Source organism: Solanum verrucosum, unplaced genomic scaffold (assembly GCF_900185275.1).
Source record: "Solanum verrucosum unplaced genomic scaffold, falcon-dt-bn FXZP01000053.1, whole genome shotgun sequence".
NCBI lineage: Eukaryota > Viridiplantae > Streptophyta > Magnoliopsida > Solanales > Solanaceae > Solanum > Solanum verrucosum.
The window spans coordinates 970,466-995,972 of NW_026020152.1; the positions used below are offsets into that span (position 1 = coordinate 970,466).

General features: G+C 27.6%; 1 protein-coding gene and 1 long non-coding RNA gene across 2 annotated transcripts; both read right to left on the reverse strand.

Annotated features, from left to right (window-relative positions):
• Positions 1-10,046: 10,046 nt before the first annotated feature.
• Positions 10,047-11,090, reverse strand: LOC125828202 (uncharacterized). The gene is made up of 2 exons (XR_007443037.1): positions 10,911-11,090; positions 10,047-10,192 (listed from the first exon to the last, which is right to left on the reverse strand). It is a non-coding gene; the product is annotated as an uncharacterized LOC125828202 (long non-coding RNA).
• A 4,334-nt stretch (positions 11,091-15,424) lies between these two features.
• On the reverse strand, positions 15,425-19,487 carry LOC125828132 (ABC transporter G family member 21). The gene is made up of 5 exons (XM_049507441.1): positions 19,188-19,487; positions 18,276-19,074; positions 17,082-17,261; positions 16,802-16,980; positions 15,425-16,114 (listed from the first exon to the last, which is right to left on the reverse strand). The coding sequence occupies exons 1-5, from the start codon at positions 19,407-19,409 to the stop codon at positions 15,467-15,469; spliced, it is 2,028 nt and encodes a 675-aa protein (XP_049363398.1). The 5' UTR covers positions 19,410-19,487; the 3' UTR covers positions 15,425-15,466.
• Positions 19,488-25,507: the final 6,020 nt, after the last annotated feature.

Sequence of the window (25,507 nt, forward strand, 5' to 3'; positions counted from 1 at the left end):
TGGTTTGGTATTAAAAAAAATCCAATTATATTTGGGTTAGTTTGGTTTTAACTAAAAAAAATCAACCCGAGACCAAACCAACCCGACATTATATAGATAATTAAATTTTTTTATTTAATACATAAAAATATTTACTTTGATATAATTTTTAAATATTTCTTATACTTTTTCATAGTTTTTATCTTTTAATATATTATTTCAAGTTTGAAACTTAGAATTCTGAATGGTCCAATAAAAATTATAGTCCATAGATCTTGATAATTATAATAAAGCTTAAATCAAAATCAAATTAATACTAATGCAAAAAGAAAATAAATTCAACACTAAGAATGGCAATAATATTGAATACTTGTTCTTTAGTTTTACATTGACTTAGACAATACATAATCTAATTTAACTTCTTTTAATATTTAGTCATGTAACTAATACTTATTAAACTTATTTTAGCATGATTTAGTACTTTTAAATTATGATCATTTTTATTAATTTGCAATATTTGTTTTACGCGATTTCATTATTATTATTTTTGTTGGATAATTTAGTGTCATTAATCATATCATATTTTGTGTTATTTTCTTAAGAAACTCGTTAGATAGTTGTATTTTGGTAGGACTAAAGAAATATTTGAAGTACAAGTAAATTATATATTTGTATGAATACTTTAACGGGAAACCCAAAAATCCGGAAAAAAAACCCCGAAAAAATCTGACTTTTATTGGTTTGGTTTATAAATTTAAAAATCCGACACAAATAATTTAATTTGATAATTGAAAAATTCAAACCAACCCGGCCATGTACACCCCTACCGTTATAATCATTTTATGTAAATTATACAATAGAATGTCTCTGGTCCCATTTACAACATCAAATTATTCTAGATTAGATTAATTTCTAAGATAACTTTACTTATTTAATTTTAAAAATTTTAATATAAAATTATGTATTTAGAAATAATATACAGAATAGTTTAATAAATATCACATCTTTTATTTTTAAAAAAAATATTAGAATCGTCAGTAAATAATACTAATGTCATTTTCTTCTGTAGAATACTAGCACTATTTTTATTTTGTTGACTAAAGGTGTGATAACACACGTAATCACGTATAAACATGAATTATTCTTATTTTCAAGGTCCTTGTATCGTGTCAAAATGTACCAACTCAATTTCAATGAAAAATACGAAAATACGTCATCGAGGGAAGAAACAGATGTAACAGAATTTACGCAAATAAAACTCTAATATTTAGCTATATAAAGACTTTTATTTATTCTTTGTACATATCTAAGTTTTCACCATCACGCAAGTTTAAACTATATATAAAAAAAATTGTTCACAACTTTTTATTCAGATCTTATACATTTCATTCTATTTGTTATTGTTCTTTCATTCATTCATTTATTGTTTAATTTTATTTCGATATTATTTCATTATTATAAGATCAATTTAATCTGTGTACTCTAAAATCCTATTTTGAAAAAACAAACATTAGGTAGAACAAAAAGAGGATAAGACCTAATTGAGTTTAGTTAAAAGGTAGCTTATATTTGGAACTTTATCTAATTAGTTATTGCTAATTATAACAAGTCCAAAATTATGACATCGATATTGCCTTTGCTTGCACAAAACTAGAATAAACTTAGTTGTGATTTTATTAAAAAAAATAATCATTTTTTTATAACACTTGGCAAAAAATATTGTCTTTCCTACACTTTAGTAGGTTAGCACCCTTTCAAATCCTATATCATACAATTAGGTTTCAATAACCATCAAATTATTTTATTTAAGTTAAATAAAAACCCTATAGTTTGTGATTTGGTTGTATCCAATGTAGAAGCTAGTGAGAGAATATAAAATAGGTTATTGATAAGATACTATTTTAAGATTATCCTAATTAAAAAGAATGTCAATGTAAACACGAATTACTTCGTGCATCAATTATCTGAAGAACAACAATCAAGAGGAGAGTGAACAATCTTATTCCTCGTTATATTATCTAAGTATAATATATAAAAATAAAAAAAATCGGACGTTAAGATTTAGAATTTGTTTGTTTTCGTTTGAGTTATCCTTCTAACCTATAATTAACATTCCTTAATTTTTAAAATTCATGCTAAATTTCTAAGAACTAAAGATTAGGAATGAAAAATATTTTTTTTTTAAATTATTACTTAATACTATTATTATCTAAGAACAAATTTTAATTTTGAACATAAATTGACACTTTTAAAAGAACGTGATGAAGACGTGAACGTGATATAGAAGGCGTGTTTAATTAATTTGTGTTTGTTTTTCCATACTTTACACTAAACACATTTTTAGAAAATGCATTAATTCCAATTGATTTTGTCTTTTTTATTAATCTTCCAATTTTTAACAATCGTAGTTACTTGTTTGTCCTTATTTTATGTGTGATTAAATCTGACCAAACTTCTTATAAATGGCAATTGAAAATTCATTACACAATCCAGGATACCCGCAGTCATTACAATTTCTACCTGTGGTGAGCACTTTGTGTACACTGTATAAACCCCCGTTGTGTAATCGCCTGCAAATCACACATAGAATCTAAATCGCATTAGACAAATCTTATACGACAAGCTCGACTCAAGGGTATAAAACTTCAACTTAATAATGATGATTGGGGACTTTTTTTTTTTTTTACTTTTTCTGTATTTATAATTTTATCGCATCCAAACTCAAGGGGGTTTATTAACTTTGACGTATGAATAAAAATGAGTTAATCGACGGATAATATGAATATCTATATTTATCACCTCTTTTTGATGAGACAAATATTTCCAGTATTGGTACTATAGTAGACGTTTAATTAGGTTAAAAAATTGACTACGTTTTAACGTATATATCTGCCTGAATTTAGAAAATGACATCCACTATTATTACTAATAAATCAACAACATCAAGACAAAAAAATAATTCTCATTTTGGAGTTGGTCATTTAATTAGTTTAATACATTTTCATATTTTTTAAGAATATATATATAAATCTTATAGTATATGTATTTGCAAAGATACGATATATCAACGAACAGCTCCACTAATTTCAGATATTTTCACTTTTTCTCTGCTCTATTTTTTAAAATTATAATTTTGGAGTATTATCTAATTTGTATTTACAAGATAAGATTACATTTATATATTATAGTAATTGTTGTTACGCCATTCATTGTCATTGGGAATTTAGAAAATAAATAAACAACTTCCATTTGCCTTTCTCCTCTTTTTTGTTTTTTTTGTTTTTCTATTTAGGGTGTGTTCGGTACGGAAGAAAATATATATTTTTTTTTTTAAAGTTAATTTTTTTACTTATTTTTTAGTGTTTGGTAAGTAAATAAAAAAGTTATTATTTCAAGAATATTTATATGTAATCTAGTAAATCATTATAGGGGTGGGGAGTTGGGTTTGAGGATGATGAGAGGTGAGATGGTCAAGGGTTAGAGGTTGGGGGCGTTGGGTGGGTGCAGTGGCGGATCTATGAAGGGCTGTAGGGGTGCCACGCCATCCCCGAACTTCGACGGAAACTCTATATATACATAGGTATATATATATATATAATATTTATATAAATATAAAGTGTGTCACCCACAGAACAAAATTGGCTTGTGGTGCCACGGTAGGAGGACAACTTTAGAAGGTTGATGTTGCGGGTTTGAATCCCATTTGACACCCACGGACTCTAAATCCTGGATCCACCACTGGGTGGGTGGAAAAGAGACAATGAACTTGTTCGGCGATGACGGTAGTCGGTAGGTGGATGGTCAAAGTGTAGAGGTTTGGGCTGTTGAGTGGATGAGAAAGAGACAATGAGTTTGCTGGACTATCATTTATGAGACTTGTTTTTATTTTCTCAGAAAATATTTTAACCAATTACACATGAAAATTTTGAAAAATATTTTGCTCAATACCAAATACACCTTCTTAGTGATCAAATATACTTATAATATATGGTGAATTTGCAACAAACTCACCTAAATATGACAAATATCACACTAGCGCAACACATAAGTCCAAAGTTGTTGATAAGCTGGGGGAACCAAATAGACTAACTAATAATGTACTTGATACTTTACATTATAATAAGCTTTATTTAACCTGTTATAGCATATTATTTATTATTTATTTAAATTATCAAATCAATAATAAATTTATTTATAATCATCTTTTAAATAATCTGACATATAATATTTTTTTATAAACCTTGGACAAATATAATTTTTGGGACATCAAAATTCACAAACTAATGGAGTTAGTTGCATTATGTAAACATGTTGATCCTACACCTTTGGTTAGGTAATTATAGCTACTAGTTTTTCTAATTAATAAAATATTTGAGTGAATGATTGAGCAACAAAAATGTTTTATTTGCTGATGTCATAGAACAAGAGACAAAGATAATAAGAAATACTTTAGTAATAAACAAATAAAAATAAAGAATATTGAGTAATTATTGATTTGATTAGTATATCCAAATAACAAGTAGTAGCCTTCTTCTTTTTTCACTTCAGAGTCTGTATTAGACCCCCGACTAAATTTGATTGCACATCGTAGGAACCATTTGCGGATAACGCTTTTAATATGATTTTCTCCATATTCAGAATTTCAATCCGAAACCTCTAGTTAAGGATGGAGCAGTCCCACTACTGGAGCATAACCAAGGTAAGTAACATTTTGGATAGGTTGAGTTTGCTTCTCTGCCTGGACCCTTTTATTAATTAAAAAATTAAAACTTAAGATTTAGTGATAATTAATTAATTGATGTAATAAGCTTTTCGCTCCAAGTTCTCTGCCCCTTCCATGTTTTTTGGGATATATATGATAAAGTGCACAGGTTCTTTATATTCTTTTGGCTTTGTTCTCTTATGCTATACTTTATTTCTTTATAATATTATTAGAAGAACTATATGATAAATATATAATTAAAACAAATTCTAATTTAATAATATGTAATCTATTTCCTAATCAATTAACTATAATTAAAGTTATATATATTAGGTACAGATTGTAATTGATGGTGCTTAACAATATTAATGGTTAACTAAGTGATAATTGTGAGTATACAAATTATATATATATATATATATATATATATATATATATATATATATATATATATATATATATATATATGATACAATTATTAATTTATAATTTAAACATAGAATGCCAATAAAGTTTTACGTCCATTACCTATGATTCCGCAAAAATCTCTCTATTTTATTTTTGTCATATATAAAAGTACTAGTGGTGTTGGTCAATGTTGAGCACAGGCTTAATGTTCTAATTAGTAAAATAAAAAATTTATGAAAATTCAAATGTTTAAACTATAATTTATATATCTGATAATTATATAAATATTATTATGGAACACAATAATTAATAGTTTAAATTATTTAAAATGCATAAATACGTACCAATAAAGAAACTTGGTTAAATCTTAAAATTTCAACGATATCATATAAATTATGACGAAAAATAAATATATAACATTTGAGGTACTTATCACTAAAATAAGCATTATAAAAAGACATGACAACATTCAATTTATCGAAATTTACAAAATAACTATTTTTTAATAAAAAATAAAAATAAATATAAAGGACATAAGGGTAAGTAAATACCAAAAATGCCCTTATGATAAGTAACGGTAAAACGCAATAATGCGATTTACATGTTAGGTTTTATAAGAGCTAAAATAGGTCGACATAACATACATACAATATATCAAGGACATGATACTAAATAAAATAATGTGCAAGTCGATGATTAGGGTAGAACACCAGTAATAGGTAATAGAGAATTATTTAGTTTTTCTCGTATTCTTCGATTTATTATTAACTGTTGTTTTCTATCGTACTATTTTTTGTTGTGACTTTTTTCTCCATTATTTTTTACTCCTTTTGTTTTAGTTTCTACTTTCTTTGTCTGATTTTAATTTGACATAGATTTGTAGAAAATAAATAAGACTTTTGAATTTTGTGATCTAAAATTAATTAAAGATATGTAAAATGTATCAAAATCTGCTTCAATTTTATAGTCTTAAACATGTAATGTGAAAAATCAAAATTAAAAGGTTGTCAAAAAAAGAAAAAAAAGTTGTTATTTTTGAAACAGATTAAAAGATAAAGTAAGACAAGCAAGTTGAAACAAAGGAAAATATATAACATCTTCACGATTAATTTTTTTCAATACTTGATTCTAATATATTTTACTTGAATCGAGGTTCTTTGAGAAGATGATACTATTTCATTATTAGTTGTTTTAGAAAAAAAATATCTTAATAAATTTATTATAATTTTATATTTTATATTTTATATTCGTGAACTGTTTTATAACCACATAAATATAAAACAAATACTTAAACCCGCAAGCTCTTTTTTTTTTAATTAATATGACAATAAGCTCTTCTAGTCGCTTCTAAATAATATTTTGTTTTGTTAATTATTATAATCTATAGTATAATGTTTTAGTAATTTATAAATACACTAAATGTTAAAAAGAAAAATAAATTAAAACAGAGAAATTATTAAATATAAATAAAGAAGAATGACAAATTGATCAGACCGACTGATCGTAAGCTAAGTTGTATCAAGATTTTCCTTTCTCAGATATAGAGCTAATATTAGTCAATTGGAAATATTGTTATAATCTCCTATACTAAAATCAAGTTCATTTAAATGAGTTAAACAACATTCCTATATATTTACAAATATATTTGTAGGATAATCCTATAAAGATATTGGGGTAGAATGATCTCAAACAAAGACAATTCGCACTGAAAAATCTCACATTTCTCCAACAAAGGTAACTCCATATTTAAGGAAATTCGAATCGAACCCAAAAACCCCCAATTAAGGACAAAAAAGTATATTTAGTAGGGAAAAAGGATAAATATACCCCCGAACTATCATAAATGGTACGTATATACCCTTCGTTATACTTTGAGATTGTCTATACCCTTACCGTCAATCTTTTAGGTTGTGTATACCCTTAAAACTAACTGACGGACACATGGCTTCATCTCAACAATTTACCTGATTTTATTTATTTTTTTACCCAAAAACCCACCCATCTTTCTTAATTTACCCACCCATGACCCAAATTACAACACCATGGCATTTAAAATTAAAATAAAAAGCAAAGAACCCTCCTCCATTAAAACATAACCCAAAACCTTTTAAATCAAACAAAAGACAAAATTGTTCTTCAATACATTTTCATTTGCAACTCTTTTTCAAATCTCATTAAAACAAAGACACAGTAGCATGTGCTTTCGTTGAAACACAAGAGATCAATTTTAATTTGTTGTTCAAATCGATTTGTTGTTGAATGGGGTTGGAAGTACTATCACCATTGATAGACAAAACCTCAAGTTTAAAAGTGGGTCTTCAATAGAATAAAAAAATTCGAATTTAAATTGATTTGTTGTTGTTGAAAGGGATTGGAAATACTATCAACATTGATGGACAAAACTTCAAGAAAAGTGGGTTTGCAATCAAATAAGAAAATTTGAACTTAAATTGATTAGTTGTTGTTGAAACGGGTTAAATATACTATCACCATTGATGGATAAAACTTCAAGCTTTAAATTGGGTTTGCAATTGAATCAAAAAAATTGAGCTCAAATTGATTTGTTATGGTTAAAAGGGTTCAAAAATATTCTTGAAATAGAATTTGATGAATTGAACCAAGTGCACCATATTTTTGTAATTGTTGTTGGAAAGCTTTTGATTTTAATTTTGCACAAGGTTAAAAATATTCTTACACTCTATTTGTGTTGTTGAAAGGGGTTGATTCATTGTTGTTGTTTGAAACTTTACACAGGATGCATTGGGTTTATTATAAATGAAGATTTGGTTATTTAGTTGTGGGTCGGGTGGATCTTTTAATTTTAGGTAAATAAATAAATAAAATTGAGTAAATGGTTGAGATAAAGCCACGTGTCCGTCCGTTAGTTTTAAGGGCATACACAATCCAAAAGTGTAACGGTAAGAATATATACAACCTTAAAGTATAACGGAGGGTATTCACATACCATTTATAATAATTCGGGGATATATTTATCCTTTTTCCCTATTTAGTATATACTCACCAGTCTGCCACAATCATGAAGACGTTTGGTGTTGCAGTCATATTTATTTTTGGTCCACATATATATGGTTGATAAGTAGTTGATGAATTACACCACAATTTATGGATCTTCTTTAATTTGAATAATATGTAATGTGTTTCAATCAATCATCACTCTCACGTATTTATTTTTTTTACATACGATAATAGGGAAAGGTTAAAGGGGTGTTCACGATTTGATTTTGTCAATTTTAATAAAATATTTATATTAATAGGGAAACAAATTATATACTATTAGGTTTTTTTTTATCGTGACAGTTAACATATTTTATTTTACTCACATTTTAAAGAGGTTTATTTATAGATATCACTTGAATGACTTTCCGATGTTATTGAAATTTTTTTATATCAATATTGCATTTATATATTAATTTTAATATAGCCTAGAAACCTATAAACTTCAACTTGAGAATGTGAACCAAAGACATACTGTTAATTTTTGCAAAAAAGCTATTCAATTGACCACCTTTATTATTAATGTGCACTAGCCGACTCAAATGCATAGAGCTTATTATAGATCACAAGTTTTTTTTTTTTTAAAAATCATTTTTAAATTTTATATTCAGCCAAATATCGTAACGATATTATAAGTCTGAGCTATGAGTTTAAGATTTTCTTTTTCCTATCCCTATTCCTATAAATGTTTGCCACAAGTAGACTTGAAGTGCTTAGAGTCAAACGTGGAACTAAAAGGCAAAACTTAAATGGGGGGGCAAAGAATCATTCAACTAAAGAGAACATGTAAAGAGAAGAAAAGAAAAAAAACGTTTTACTATTGTCAACAAGTCAAGTCAATCACAAAACTTTTACTTTGATTTATTATAATAAGACTAGATACATGCATGTGACTAAAAATTTGGGAAGTTGATACGAAGCTAAGATTTTTAGTTTCTGAATTTTAGTTGTCACATATAAAAAACGTGAGTTAAGTTATTGAGTTTTGTCGAATCTGTATCTACAATCACTATAATAAAAAAGCTTTTAACAGCAATAGATATGTATACTAATAAAATGTGTTAAAATCTTTACCAATGAAAGAAGAAGAATAAGAGTTCCTCCTATAGTCCTATGTTTGCTAGTTATGGCCGCACACATACTATTACCTAGCTACCTTTGTTAGACATAATATCAACATGTTATATTAATTTAGGTAGTGAATCTAATATCAAAGCGGATCTACAATAATATACGTGAGCTATGTTTTTGAGGACTCGATAGCTTTTGTGTAAACTCTATATTTATATTAAGAAATTCATTAGATATTGAAAGATATATAGATGGATGTAGGGCTAGCAAAATCAATCCCAACCCGCCCAATTCATCTAACCTGTTTATGTTTGGGTGAGTTAGTGATTCATCCATTCCTCGGCCCATTTTAATCTATTAACAATTGAATTGATATGTTAGTTGTTTTTTGCAAGTGCGATTGGAATTTGTTAAAAACACTCGGATGAGTCGATACACAATTTGAGAATGATTAGAGGTGATTTGGAGTCTAATTCATAGATAAAACCGAGTTTTAAAACATCATTGAGATTTGAGACATATGTATCGCCTATATGTTACTGCATATTCATGTATATCGATATCACGCGCAAGTATACACTGATATACAAGGATATACATGAAAGATATAAATGGTATATACATACCTACATACATATACATATGTGATTTGATTTTAAAATTTTAAATAAATTAAATACTCGTGGTTTACTATTAATATTCAACCTCATTGACAACTTTCAGAAGGATCTGATACGAATGCGATGATATTTTTAAGGATATATGAGCAGAATAGCTTCTAATTTGATATTAATTTACTTTATTATCATTAGAACGATATTTTTTAAAATTATTTTTACATTTATCTAATTAAAGAAACAATTTTACAGATAAGAGTATGAGATTATTTCATTAAGAGAAGAAAGTACATCACTCATAATTTTAAACAACGACAATTATATTCTTCATCATACTCTAATTAATTACTCCAACTTCTTCTTAGTTATTATTCTTTCCACCTGCCTTGCTACCTGATGCCTAAATAAAAAAGAATTAAACTGTATTATTTACACGAAATAATATTAATAACCAAAAATATACACGTTGATTTTCTTTTAAGAAAATATTATTATTTGGAAAAATTCTAGCCCGGCCCGGTATTTTTCATAAAAAGTAAGATTATACTCCCTCTGTTCATTTCAATTTTGTACGTCTTTTAAGATATAATAATATGAGTATCTTACTAAAATATTCATATTAATTGAAGTATAGTCTTATTTTGAGAAATAATTTGTGAATAAATAATTAATATTGAAGGTAAACGGAAAAAATAATTATCTTTTCTTGATATGTTAAAATGACAAGTAAAAGAGAAAATTTATTTTTGAAATAGTGGACAAGTAAAAATGAACGCAAGGAGTACTTTGTCCATCCCAATATAGGTAAATTAAACGCAAAACTGAAGAAAGAAAGGAAGACTTTCAAGATTCGTAGTTCAAAACAAGACTTAACATTTATATAGCTTATGAGTCATATTATCATTAAGGTTAAAATGGTAAAATTTAAATCATTTAAAAAACATAGAAATGTGACAATATTCTTTTTTGATAGGCTTTAGACAAAAGGAGCTAGTAACACGTCAAATAAGACAGATTACTTGTTACGTACAACACGTTAAAATATACCAATTGTCTAAATATTATTTACACAATCAAGGTATGTATAAAAAAACTTAAAATTAGAAATGTTGATTGACCTTTTTCTTAGGCTCGCGAGTCTTTTTCGGGGCGGATTTGGAAGCAGTAGGAGCCTTAGTTGATGTTTTCTTGATTGTAGAGGCAGATGGTTGAGTACCAACTGGTTTCTCAATTTTTATTGATGCCATTTTAATTGTGAAGAACAAGAAATATTTTAATTTGGCTGAGTTTCTAGTTGCCTTAATGAACTCTAATATTTATAGTCTTGTTTCACATAAGTGGGAATATTAATAATAACATGAATATCATGTCACAAGCCCAATTTGATAATTTCAGCATCAGATGCTTAGATATATACAAAGCATATAATTTTCACCAATAAGGATTGTGGTGGAGAATTACACGTTCGGAGTACTTAGATAAGGATAAGGGGTTCATCTGAATCTTCTTTAACAGAAAATATAATCACATTGTATATATATATTTTTATTTTATATCTATTATGTATATAGTAGATGTTGAATTTCCTTGATTTCTTCGTGTATTTACTTATTCATATCATTGTACCCCTTAATGAAAATTTCAGCTCTCCACTAAAGAGATAAATACAACGTCATCCTTGATTAGAGCAAGGTATCGATCAGTTCAATTTCTCATCATTTTTATGAAACACTTGAGCTTTCCGTTACGAATTTAAATTTAATCGGAAACTAATATATTTACCTATCACTGAGTGTAAGATAAAAAGATTTGAAAGGCATATAATTTTCTTTATTTTGCATTATTTAAGGACAAATGCTACAGGATTCATGTTGTTCTTTTGTATATTATACGAAATTCTTGGTATAATATAGACTTGTGTAAATTCCTTTGTACAGTTCCAAGTAGTAGGGGTATTTGGAATATTAATATATCAGTTGGCAAATATTATAATGGCGTATATACATAAATAAATGTGTCATTTAATTTGGTTGCAATTAACATCTATGGTCTTCAAATTTAGGTGTGCATAAGTAGACATACTCTTAAATTTGTATAAAGTTGAACAAATATACACATGCGTCCTACGTAACATAATACACGTAGGACATATGTGTCTACTTGTTCAACTTTATATAATTAGCTTAAATATTTACTCATACACACCTAAACTGAAGGACATAAATACCAACTAAAATCATATTAAAGGACACATTTTTTACTATATTTATATATTATGTCTATTATAATATTACTAATATGAAACCTGTGCCATGCAAGTTGGCAAAGCATCTTGGAGGACATTGCCTCTAGTGTTTTTCGAAGTGTTCGCTCTTGAATTTTTATCTCTTAAAATTGGTTGGGAAGAATTTATGTTGCCCGTCAGACATAAGTTCTAATATTTACCTATAAGGAAAAATTTGTGGTCAATTGAACATAATTCATTATTTTAAAATATATTAAACGTTTGTCTTATTCAAAAAACTTAGAACTTATGCCTGATAGGCAATCGTAACACAAGTAAATTTTAATTTTTACATATAAGGTCAAAAACTTCTGATTAATTGATCGAGTACATTATTCCTTATTTTAAAATGTCCTGAACGTCTACTTCATGAGTAAAAGTAAGAATTTTCTGAAGTGAAGGCTATTATTCAAAAAAATTGTTAAGCTAGACCAATCCATCTAAGGCAACAAACTTAACCCCTCCTAATTTTTGGGCCTTATTTGAGTCAAACGCCTTAGCTTGGTATGAAGAAGTGGCCCAATATTTGGATTTTGGGGAGAACACAAAGCAATGGGTTTATTGAAATGTCCATTAAATAATACTGGAGGATGTGATACAGGATAATTGAAATCGACTATATGAATCTTCAATATCATCTCGTTAATTTGGTTTCATTTCATTTCTAAATATTCAATGGTTCGTCTTTTAAGACATTAGATATTACTCCCTTTGTCCCTTATTACTTGTCCATTTTTTTCTTTTTTAGTTGTCCCTAATTACTTGTCTATTTTGACAAATCAAGAAAGGACAAAATATGTTTACCTATTATACCCTCAATTAATTACTTTGAAAAAGGTAGAACTTCTTGAAAATCTTAAGTTTTTAAATCATCCACTTCATAATTAATAGCGGTAAAATGGTAAACTCACTATGCCAATTATTGTTTTCTTAATAAGTGTGTCAATTTAAAAGTGGATAAATAATTAGGAACAGAGAGAGTAATTATTTAAAACTCATACTATCCCATTCATTTATAAATCTCATTTACAAGTGTTGCAATGGGCGCCATTCATATAAAGTGAAAAAGAGTGATTTTTGCGTCTTTGGGATCTCCACTTATCTTTGGGTCATTCATACTTTTACGTTTATTTTGTGTTAGATCTTTAATTTTTATTTCTTTAAGGTAAATAACTTTTTTGTGGGCCATAAATTTATATGTTTGCTTTATAATATCGTATAAGTTTGTCACACGCCTTTAAATAAGTTATACATGTTGGCTGCAAGACATTAATTAATTTGACTGCTAAGAAAAAATTTAAGGATCAACTCATTTGAAGAACATAAATTAAGGATCAACTTAAACTATGTAATTAAATGTTTTTCTTCCATTAATGAAACTCACTAATTATCGTTATTTACGAACTCAAATAAACCGATTAAAAAAATTAACTTGGAAGGGTGATTGTTCAAAAATAAGTAAGGTTTTACTTATTTGTTTGTGTTTGATACGTACGTAAAAAATATTATCCTAGAAGCATTGAAAGATGAGATGTGTTGGGAAAAACACAATTAATGTAGAATACTCCTATCATTTATGAAACTCTTTTTTTAGTGTAATTTTCACTAGGAAAGTCGATCATTTCCTTTATTTTTAAAGAACTTGCCTTTTTAGATAAATTTATTTTTTAAAATATTTGACCAATCATTTATAAAAAAATATTTTCTGCCATACCGAACACACCTTATATAGTTGGAAACACATCTACAATGTTCCATGAAAAAGCTAATTTGCCTATGCTGGAAAATTAAAAAAAAAATTGTGGCAATCCTTGATCGATGTGAAAGGGATGCACTATAATTAAGAAATTAGATATTATATATTTCTGCTTTTTTTCAATTTTCTATGAAGATATCAAAGTTAGGTTCTACTCATGTCATTCAAGAATAAGATACTTTGCCACTTTTTCTAATTTCTATCACATCAATTAGGGGGTATAGTTAATAACACCATTGACATTCCTTTAAATCACTAAGCATAATAGATAAGAAAAAAAACAACCTTTCTGATCAGAATTATTCAGATGGTAAGCACCATTCAAAGTGGAGGTACAAAATCGAATAAAAAATCGAACCAAACCGCAAATTGAGTCAAATAAAAAAGAAACCCAACTAATGGCTTGGTATTGGAGAAAAAACCCGACTATATTTGGATTGGTTTGGTTTTAACTAAAAAAACCAACCCGAGACCAAACCAATCCGACATTATATATGTAATTTTTAAAATTTTATTTTATACATAAAAATATTTACTTTGATATAATTTTCTATTTAATAGTTTTTATCTTTTAATATATTATTTCAAGTTTAAAACTTAGAATTTGGAATGGTTCAATAAAGATTATAGTTAATAGAGTTGATAATTATAATAAAACTTAAATCAAAATCAAATTAATACTAATGAAAAAAGAAAATCAATTCAACACTAAGAATGACAACAATATTAAATATTTGTTCTTTAGTTTTACATTGGTTTAGACAATTAAAATACATAATCTAATTTTAATTTTCCCTAAATATTCAGTAATGTAACTAATACTTGTTAAACTTATTTTAGCATGATTTAGTACTTTTAAATTATGATCATTTTCATTATGACTTTGCAATATTTATTTTATATGATGATTTCATTATTATTTTTTATTGAATATTTTAGCGTCATCAGTACTCATCTCATATTTTGTGTTATTTTCTTAAGAAACACCTTAGATAATTGTATTTTGGTTGGATTGAAGAAATATTTGAAGCTCAAGTTAATTATATGTTTGTATGCAAACTTTACCGAAAAAATCCAAAAAACTGAAAAAATTTGAGGTTTATTAGTTTGGTTTGATTTATAAATTTAATAAAAATTTGACACAATGATTTGGTTTGGTATTTGAAAAACCCGAACCAACCCAAGGTTGAAAAACCCAAAAAAATCCAAATTTTATTAGTTTGGTTTATAAATTAAATATTTTTACACAAATGGTTTGATTTGATATTTGAAAAATCCGAACCAACCCGGTCATGTACACCCCTATCCTTCACCTTCAATCTTAAATCTGTTGGTTCGAATCTTCAGTAAATCGAATGGTAAACACCTTTCACTTTCAATCTTGAATCTGTTGATTCGAATCTCCGAGAGAGAAAAGGACCGAAGCTCCTAGGGAGGAGTAAAAAACATGAAAGAAAAAGCAAGACATTTCTTGACAATAATAGTTTGTATAGTACAATTCACATTTCATTGTAACAAATTTTCTTGTCAAGGTTAATAATTATACTTCTTAATATTTTATTTAATAAACTTAAAGAAATTAATACAAATCTTGTCTAATTCAAAAGTCTCTCTCACACACACACTCACTTTAGTCATTGATGCCACAACCTCAAAGCAACATAAGCCAAAAGCCTATACACCACCAACATAACAACCAATGCCACCACATCAAGTACCAAATTGTCAATTCCAAGATACTTAATAGGTGGAAATTCCAATACTTCACAATATTTTCCAATCCCACATTCATAAACCTCATTTCTTGAATATTGTACTCCAAGTAGAAGTTTGTAACAATAGTGGCTAAATGAGATGTACTTGAGCCAATTAATGAAAATAGGAATATGTTGAATGTAGTATCCACTTGCTAGCAAAAACACAAGCATCAACACAGAAGACAATGTTGTGGCTTGTTTCACATCCATTAGTATTGCACCAAGTGCTAGTCCAAGTCCTTGAGACACTAGCACATTTAAAAGTATGATCAAAAGGGTCAGTATAAATGTGACAAATTTTGGCTTTAGACCACCCATCCAGTATGTTACTGTTACGAAGATTGTTGGAAGTACAAGTTCCATAGGTAAATCACCCACGGTTCGTGCAAAGTAGTAAGACGAAAGGCGATACATGCCAGACGAACGCTCTCTTATGAGCATTGGACGCTCTTGTGGGAATGCAAATATGGCACTGAACAGAGGAAAAAATCCCCAGAATATTGAGAAGAAAAATAGCAATCCCACCTGTTGGATACAATCACCTTGTTAGAAATTTTTGTATATTGAAAAAACTTACTTAAATTATACGTGTAGAAAATATAATTAAGTAAATAAAAATATACAGTTTAAGTTCTTAGATTATGTGACATAATTTAACGTGACATTTGAGGAAGCAAAAGTCCTGAATTCAAGTCTAACAGTCACTCATTAAGAAATGCATATGATACGAAATCACATTTTGAATTTGATGGGACATGTTAAAGCAATAATTAAGTAAGATAAAAGTATTTAAGTTCTTAGATTAGTTGACATAATTCAACATGACATTTGAGGTGAAATTCAATTCTCACAAGTCACTCATTAGTGAGTGACCTATGATAGAGAAAACCACACATGCATATGAGAGTGTGTGCTAAAGATATAATTAAGTACATAAAAATGTGCAACTAAGTTTTAAAATTAGGTGACATAATTCAACATGACATTTGACATTTGACGTGGAATTCAAGTCTCACAGTCACTAGTTAATGAGTGGCCCATGCTAGGAAATCACATCACGTGTGTATGTGAGAGCTGGACGTGTTGAAGACATAATTAAGTAAATAAAATATATTATTTCTAATTGGTTAACCTTTCGGATAAGACGATCACACAATTCATAACGTAATAAAAAAACATTAGAATGGCTACATAAGAAATTTTGAACATTACCTGATCCATTATATGATTAGTATTACAGTGCCACCATAGAAGTCCAGACAGAAATGAAACAGACATCACTTGGAAAATTCTTAGACCAGAATAGGCTTCATGTTTTCTTTCTTTAAGTCCTCTACCAAGCAAAACCTTAAATTGCAACCACCAACTTGTGGTCCATTGATCGTCGCGACCTGACAAATAAAAGTGGTATATATATTTAGACCTTTTACGATAATCTAGAGATATAATTTCATTGTATATATAACAAGTTAAATGAGAGATTTTTGCCTACTTGTTGATGATGAACGAATCGAACGATTGCAACTTTGATTAATTTCCTCTTTCAATAAAGGATAAATATTTTTTCTATAAGAGGAAATTAAGGACTGTTTGGTTGCATTTTGATTTTCAGATTGATCTTGTTTCATAATAAGTTCATGTTGATCATCATGCCTTGTATCATGTGTAATACCTGCAAAATAAATTAAATACTTTATTTGACAAATTCATATAAGGACAATTAATTAATTGATTTTTATTTATGTAACATATGATAAACAATTATTGTACCATGGCAACATAAAGTCGTGTGAGAATCTTTAATATTTGTATTTTTATGTAGAATATTTGTTTTAGTTAATAATATTTAAAGGACAATGGGACCAAATGAAAAGGTAAAAAAAGAAAATGATACGACAACTTTATTAATTAAAGGGCTAAAGGAGGGGACAAATTAAAGTTTAATAAGCTAAAACAATCATTGATTAAGTACTAATTGTTTCACTTGTGACTGGAAAGTAGATTAGCTAAATTATTGTTACAAAAAAACATGATTTTCATTAAATAAAGGATAGGAAGAAAGATAATCCTCTAGGAAATGGTAGTCGTCGTTTATTTTCAAATCTCTTATACATAAAAAATGTTTTTTTTTATAAAAGTAAAAATAAATTTGTAGAGATTATAAAATCGACCCAACAAAACATGTATTAAATAGGGAATTATATGGTCCATCAAGTCAAATCTCAACTACTTTTACACCAATTACCCAATATATGGAGAAAAATATTCATTTAAATTGTCTCATTTTGGCTTGGTTTCCATTTTTTATGGTAACATATAGACATCTATTGTTTGAAACTTGATTTACACTCAATTAGGAAACTCTCACATAAAATAAATAGCATTTATAGATAGCATAAGCAATCTTGTTTAATATAGACATTATATGAAGGAAGTTCTATGACCTTCATGATAAGTCGTACTTTCTCTGTCCTAATTTATAAATTATTTTGATCATGGTCATTAAAATTTAAAAAGATCAACGATTTATTAATTGTGAGGTCTAAAATAGGTCATAGACATTTGTATGACCATAATATTATCTCATAAAAGGGTAAATGACAAATTTAAATTATTTCTAAAATAAAAAAATATGAATGAAAAATTACGCTCTACGTCTACGGAGAGAAATTAAAATATGTCATACCATTAGCAAGATCAAGTAGAAAATCAGCAGGGTTCATGAAATTGAATCCAGGAGCGTAACCAATCGATGCAAAATATTCCATAACAAGGCTACTTTTCCCATAATAAATCGGACAACCTTCGGTCAAGACGATAATTTTATCGAACATTCTAAACAACGTACTAGAAGGTTGATGTATCGTTGTGACCACAGTCCGACCCCCTCTAGCCAACCAACGTAACGTTGACACGATACGTTGAGCTGTAGTCGAATCAAGACCTGAAGTTGGTTCATCAAGTAACAATAAACTTGGATTCACTAACATTTCTTGTCCAATACTCACTCTTTTTCTCTCTCCACCTGAAATTCCCCTAAATAATTGTCCACCAATCATACTATTTCTACATCTTGTTAACCCTAATTCCATTATAACCAACTCTGCTTGCTCAATTTTCTCTTGATTTGTTAATTTACTAGGTAATCTTAACAAAGCAGCGTATGTCAACGTTTCGAGGACGGTTAAATGAGGATATAGCACATCATCTTGTGTCACGAAACCAATTTTTCGTTTCATTGAGCTCGAAAATTGTTGATCATTGTACGTTATGGTACCGGAGAATTTACCGTGTAATCGACCTGCTATCGATGTTAGGAGAGTTGTTTTACCACTTCCTGATGGACCTAACATGGCCAAAAGTTCACCAGGCTTAACTATTCCCATGACATTTTGAAGTATCATTCTAGTTTGCTTTTGTTGATGTGAAGAAAAATAACCCCTTTTGTTGCTTTCCAATTTGATAGTGTATGAAACATCTTCAAACTACAAAAATAAAATTTAAAAAATTTAGGTCAATATACCGCTAAAATATACAACGATATACAATAGTATACATCAAGTGTATACAATTGTCAGTGTAGAGAAGTTAAGTATACCTTAAGTGTAACGGGGTGTAAAGATTCACGAAGAATTGATAATTTAGCATGATGTGATTGTTGATGATCTGAGACTGTATCATCGTTCACACGAGGACTAATGTTACACGTTGGACCATTTGGTTCGATCTGAAGTGAGATGCTATCAATTCGAGCACGTACAAGAACATTACTCGAACCACCATGGATGTTACTACTATTCTCTTGATCATGAGGCAACATTTTTAAAACTCTTAAAACTTCAAAAATTTGTCAAATTGTTCAAGGTTTAATTTGTTGATGAGAAAAGAGATAAAATCACATGCAAATGAAGAAAAGAGAAGATGAGAGCTTTAAAGTGATAAAAAAATAAGCACGAGAAGAAGCAATGTGTGTTAGAGACATGATATAGGGAGAGACCCACAAAGAGAGAGTTGTCAAATGTTGGAAGTCCAGGTGTGATGTATTAAAATTTGCCATATTATAAATTTATAATGGATGTCACTTTCAAGTTTTTCACTTTTGTTTAAAGCATAATATATAAAAATGTCATTTAACTTGATCTTAAATTGATATATATATATATCCTTCAACTTTGGACGTGCACAAGTTTAACTGTTTACTTTTGAACAACTAATTAAGTTGAAGGACACAAATATTAGCTAATAAAATTGAGTTAAAAGACACATTTATGTATTATGCTTTTTACATATATGTGTGTGAGAGAGAGAGCGAGATAAAGCTTAGGAATTTCTGTGTCTCAATTAGTGTGATGCATATACTTTGATGGGATACGAAGTTAAAAAAATACAAAATTATAATCTAAAAAGGTTGTAGATAGTTGCGTTGATATAAATATCTCGTTTAGGATAAAAAATTAAGTTACTTTGAAATATAAAAAGATATTCATTCTTTTTTAGTGACAGATTAAAAAAGAAAAATGGTCACATAAATTAGAATTGAAGAGTGCTAGATGCTAACAAATTTATTTTCTTTTGCATCTCTTGCTACATAATTCCACAGGATATATATTACAACCCATCAAGAAAAATTATCTATTATTTTTAATGATTTATTGTATTTCGCACATTGATTAATTCCAAAAAAATTCATATTCACTCTCAACAATATTATTATCTAATATTATTTTTATCTTCATTGAAATTAAACATTAAATTTCATGATTATCATTCTTTCATTGATCATTAGCCACACCCTTGATATTTTTCAATTATTTCTTTGTTATAAAATAATATTACAAGGAAATAAATGTTAGGTTTGGGTTATATATTATGTATGTCACGTGTTTCTTATTGGTAAATCATCAATGACATATTTATTTTACATTTACCTGAAATAAAGGAATTTAGAATATTGTTTTCCTCTATTTATTTATTTTGAAGATGAAGTGTCATTTTTCTTTAATTTTGTCCGAATATTCACTTAAGAAGGCAATATCAAAGGAAATTGAAGTGCATATTTGTGTAGCTGGAGAGCACATGTTACCAAAAGAATTCAACTTTTATACGATGGTAATATAAAAATATCTATATAATCAGATTACTTAGCAGAAATTGTAATTTAAAATATCTTTTTTTTATATTAATCAGTGTATTTGCTAACCTGATAAAAAAAATTATAATTAATTAATAATTTGGTATGGTTAGAATTTAAAAAAATAAATACAATCTAACACAAAATATTACACATTTACAAAACATATACTAAATTATAATTAAATTGAGCTAAATAGGAGAAGATAAAAAAAATGGACTAATTTCAATTATTATAAGCTTCGACCAAGTGAAATAAAATGTAAAAATCTCTAGTATTTATGCGCAACGCTTAGGGATTACATAATTGTTGAGATAAAAATAATAATCTCAAAATAAAATGTTGATTATGAATATTAATTAATTTTAAAAATTATTTTATATTTCATTGCAATATTATATTAATGAAAATAACTATCACATATAAAAGATAAAATAACAATTTTTATAAATTATTCTTATCTATCTCATATGGCGTATTGAACCACTCGATAAAATCTCGAAAAAATCTGTATAATTGTTCCAAAACTTATTGACCGTTTAAACTTGAAGAACAAAATATATTTAGGTAGGACGACAAATAGATTATGCTAATGGGGTCCACATAATCTTCCAACCAATTACAGTAGGCCACCTCCCTTCCTTCAACAATTATTTTTTCTTTTAGCAAAAAATATTATAGGAAAAAGAAGAAAAAGAAAAAGAAAAGGTCAAAAGAAGATTATGTTGCTCATCAAATGATTTCTGCTTTTTGTTAGATCTTTCTTTAATTTATAAAATGTCATTGTTGTGTGCAGTGGTGAGATTGTTTCACTCTTATTCAAAAATTTCGGCTTTCCGAATTCAAAACTTGTGTATGGAGAAAATTTTGTTGGGAGCGCCACATTTGAATGAGTCCATGTGCGCGATTCGAATTTAATCGGGACTCCAATGCAGATCCGACCCGAACACCAAATGGAAAATAAAAAAAATGTCATTGTCTGCTAGAAGTTTTGGCTTTTCGTTTTCTTACTTTATTTTCTCTTTTTAAGTAAAAGCAAAAAAGTTAGATAAATGAAATCAAATTACAAATTGCCTAGTTACAATGAAAAATAAAGTCAAATTTTATCAAATATTATGTTAACTTATCTTTCAATTGCTTGTAGCAAATATTATATGATAACCATAAAATATAGAGCAAGCAAGCAATGTACTATAATTCCTATAAAAAGTTGAAATTATTTTGATAGTATAACTTCTTTTTCAATATAAATATGTATAATTTGAATCATATATTAAAATGGGCTCAAGATATTAAACTAGAACCAACAACATTCATTTACTGAGGACATGATTCTAAATAGGAAAGAGTAAACATCACATATTATTAGGATATATAGAAGGTTAGTAGGAATAGAGTGTTGTCTTGCCTTGTGAGGGCTTAGACTTATTAGTGTTTGTTATAGTACTAGTTGTACTCTTGTAGTTCTGGTCATATGTTGTGTATTGTATTTCAATTATCACACTATTTTGTTGCGGTTATTGTTCTTTCTTGTAGACTCTACACATGCTTTTCTCATTCTCTGATGTCCGATATTCGCATTGAAGTTCGATTAATTAATTCTAAATTCACTTTAAAAAATTTCACATCGAAAGATAAAATATTTGTTAGACGACTTCATATTCAGCAAGGTTTTCAACTAATATGTAATAATCATTGGTGATGTACCCCTTGACTTCAAATTCTGAGTTCGCCTACCGATGAGGTAGCTTTGCTATCTCCTTTAAAGAGTTATTAAGGGGGAAAAGCTAGTGATGTCTTTTTGTGTGGCAAATTTTCATTCAATATGGAAGATAGTGGATGAGATTGAAGTGTCTTGCTTTTTGTAAAAAGAACCCTTCCTTTGCTTTTTTTCATATGAGAATCTCAATCTAGTTTGCTGTTACTTGATCCCTTTTCATTTTTACACACTAATTTAGGCAATAAAGATTAGGTTATAAAGTTGGAGAAAGGGAAATCAAGAAAAGACGTGAAAATAAACTATATCTCTATAACAGAAACAACTTTTAGCGATAATAAATATACACATTAACAAAGAGTGCTAAAATCTTTATCAGCATTAATTAATTGTCATTGGATCCAATGTCGTTGTAGGCCTTAGGAATATACACAAAGAGTGCTAATTTCACTAAAAAATACATATTTAGTGAAAATTAAGTTATTACCGTTAATTAATTACTGCTAAACATCATTTTTGGTATAGTGTATTCGGTTTATTTTTATTTTAAATTAAGGAGAAGGGAAAGGGAAATGAGATAGATGATTATAAGGTGGGGAAATGAAATCTTACTAAATAGGTGAAAGTTCAGTAGTTAATCAACTGAACTGCTAAGCTTTTTCATTTTTATTTTTTCTGGTGTTGAGTTAATTATAAATTATAGGATTAATTGCAATTTTTTTTATCTGACTAAGTACTTTTAGTTTTCAATTACTTGTAATGTGCACTTTTGATCCTTTCTTTGTGAATAATCATAAATTTTCTCAAGTATTTACCATTTTACTTTTTAATTACCTATAATTTATGTTAAATTGTTATTGTTACTTCATATTTGAGGGAATATAGTTCTTAAAATAAATTAGAGATACTCCCTCAGTTTCATTTTCTTGTGCATTAATTTTGACTACTGATCAAGAGACTTTTTTTACATACTGTCCTTAGTACTCTATTAAATAACGACATAAAGTAGTATTAGTTAAATTTAGAGTTCTAAAGCATCATTAAATTGTTAGTTAAGTAAAATAAACTTCTTATTAAATTTTTTTAAGGAATGTATCAGATTGACAAAGACCAAATAATATAACAGGAAGAGAATAGTAGTAAAATTTAAAGTTTCAACGAGAAAAAATATAACGATTCATGAATCAAAACTATGAAATATTTATTTAAAAATACATTTATTCTTCATTGATTGAGTAATTTTTTTAAAAAGAAATATATAGTGTCCTGGCCCATCTATTATTTTTATTTTTGACTTTTGTACTCATTCTCTTTCACATAATCTGTTTAGTTTTTTTTTTTTTTTTTTTTTAATATAGCAAAAGTTAACTTATGATAAATTATGGATTTTTGGCATGATTCTAATGTGTATATATTTATTAAAAACGAGTAAAACACGGAGGAGGATATAGGTCATAGTCTCTAAAGAAAAGAAGATGATAATAAATTAATTGTAGTATAATGCTGATAGTAAAAATATTATTTTAAGAATTGTGATATTTTATAGCCTAAAGAATGATAATAAAAAGGACAATGATAATGAAAAATAAAATGAGAACAATAGTAAATTGTTATTTATGCACCTTCTTTTGTCACAAATTAAATAATTACATTAAAAGATACTATTTGTGCAAATCACCTATTATCTATCGTTCCATAAGCATGTTAAGCTTCTCCTCTTTTACTCTTGACACACTACTTAACAAGGTGTCCGATACTCATATTAAAGCTCAATTAATTTGGATTTGTATCGCGTATGACTCAATTCAGAGAAAAGTGCTTTTTATAAAAAAATATATTTATTGATTGAACTCGAGACTTTTAATTTAAAAGAGTAGTTTCACCCGATGCACCGTATTTGTTGGTGGTATATTAGATTCACTCTTCAATCATTTTAAAAAGGAATTTTTTTTTTACAAAAAATTATGTTTTGAATCCATACGTGTAAAGATGCTCAAGGTTGTTTCACACTCTTTAGTTAAAAAGATAAAAAAGTAGAAAATACCCAAATATTATATTTCATAGTCTTTTTTAAAAAAAATAAAATAAAATAAAATATATATATATATATATATATATATATTCTCTTGTGCCTTTTCAACTGTGTTACTATAGTACCATGTAGTGACCTCCATCTTCCAATGTTAGAACTTTATAAAATTCCAATTTTGTTTTTCAATACTTTACAAGTGTTGGAAATACAATGCAAGAGCTTGATAGGGTTTTATAATTGGATTTTAATCAAGGAGCATTAGGATCGAGAGATTAGATGAGTTATTTCGATTTAAATTTATTTTATGTTTGATTGAAAACATGGGTAGCTGAAATTGATATTAAGCTTAGGATTATAATCTGGATAACTTAACTCATATAAAAGAGAGGTTAAGTTATCTAAATTTTAATTTCAAAATTTTAATTTTGGAATATTCTGATTTCAAACCAAACAATCCCTATTATCAATGGTTATTTTGTATATCTTTTAAGTAATCTTATATTTCTTTTTAAGGGAGGTGTAATTTGAAAACGTGACAAATAAAGTGGTTTAAAGGGAGTAATAATAAGAATTGTGATAGAGTGATGATGGAGTACTCTTTCATTAATTTTAAGTAAAGATTTCCGGCTCGAGCCTTATTATATATACAATGTTAAAAAGTGTTTTAATCACGTATCTTTAATTTATTTTTTTACACGAATTCAATATAATTAAATTCTAATACAAATATCAAATACGAAACGAAAAAAAATAAAAATTCAAGCATATCTCTCAATAAACCAAGTGTTAAAATGCTTGGTTTCTAAGCTTTTCCACATTATGCTCTTTTTTTCCCCTTATCTATTTGGTCATACTCTCTATTCTAGGTGCTTTTGACTCTAAATAAATTTAAAAGAGCACTAATATATATCTTCTTTTCGTGTCACAACTTGATGTGAATATTTGATTGGCATTATATGATTCCGTACTTAATTTAGAATAAGAATATGATTCTTATTTCTTTATGACAAAACTCTTAAATTCACGCATTATTAAAAT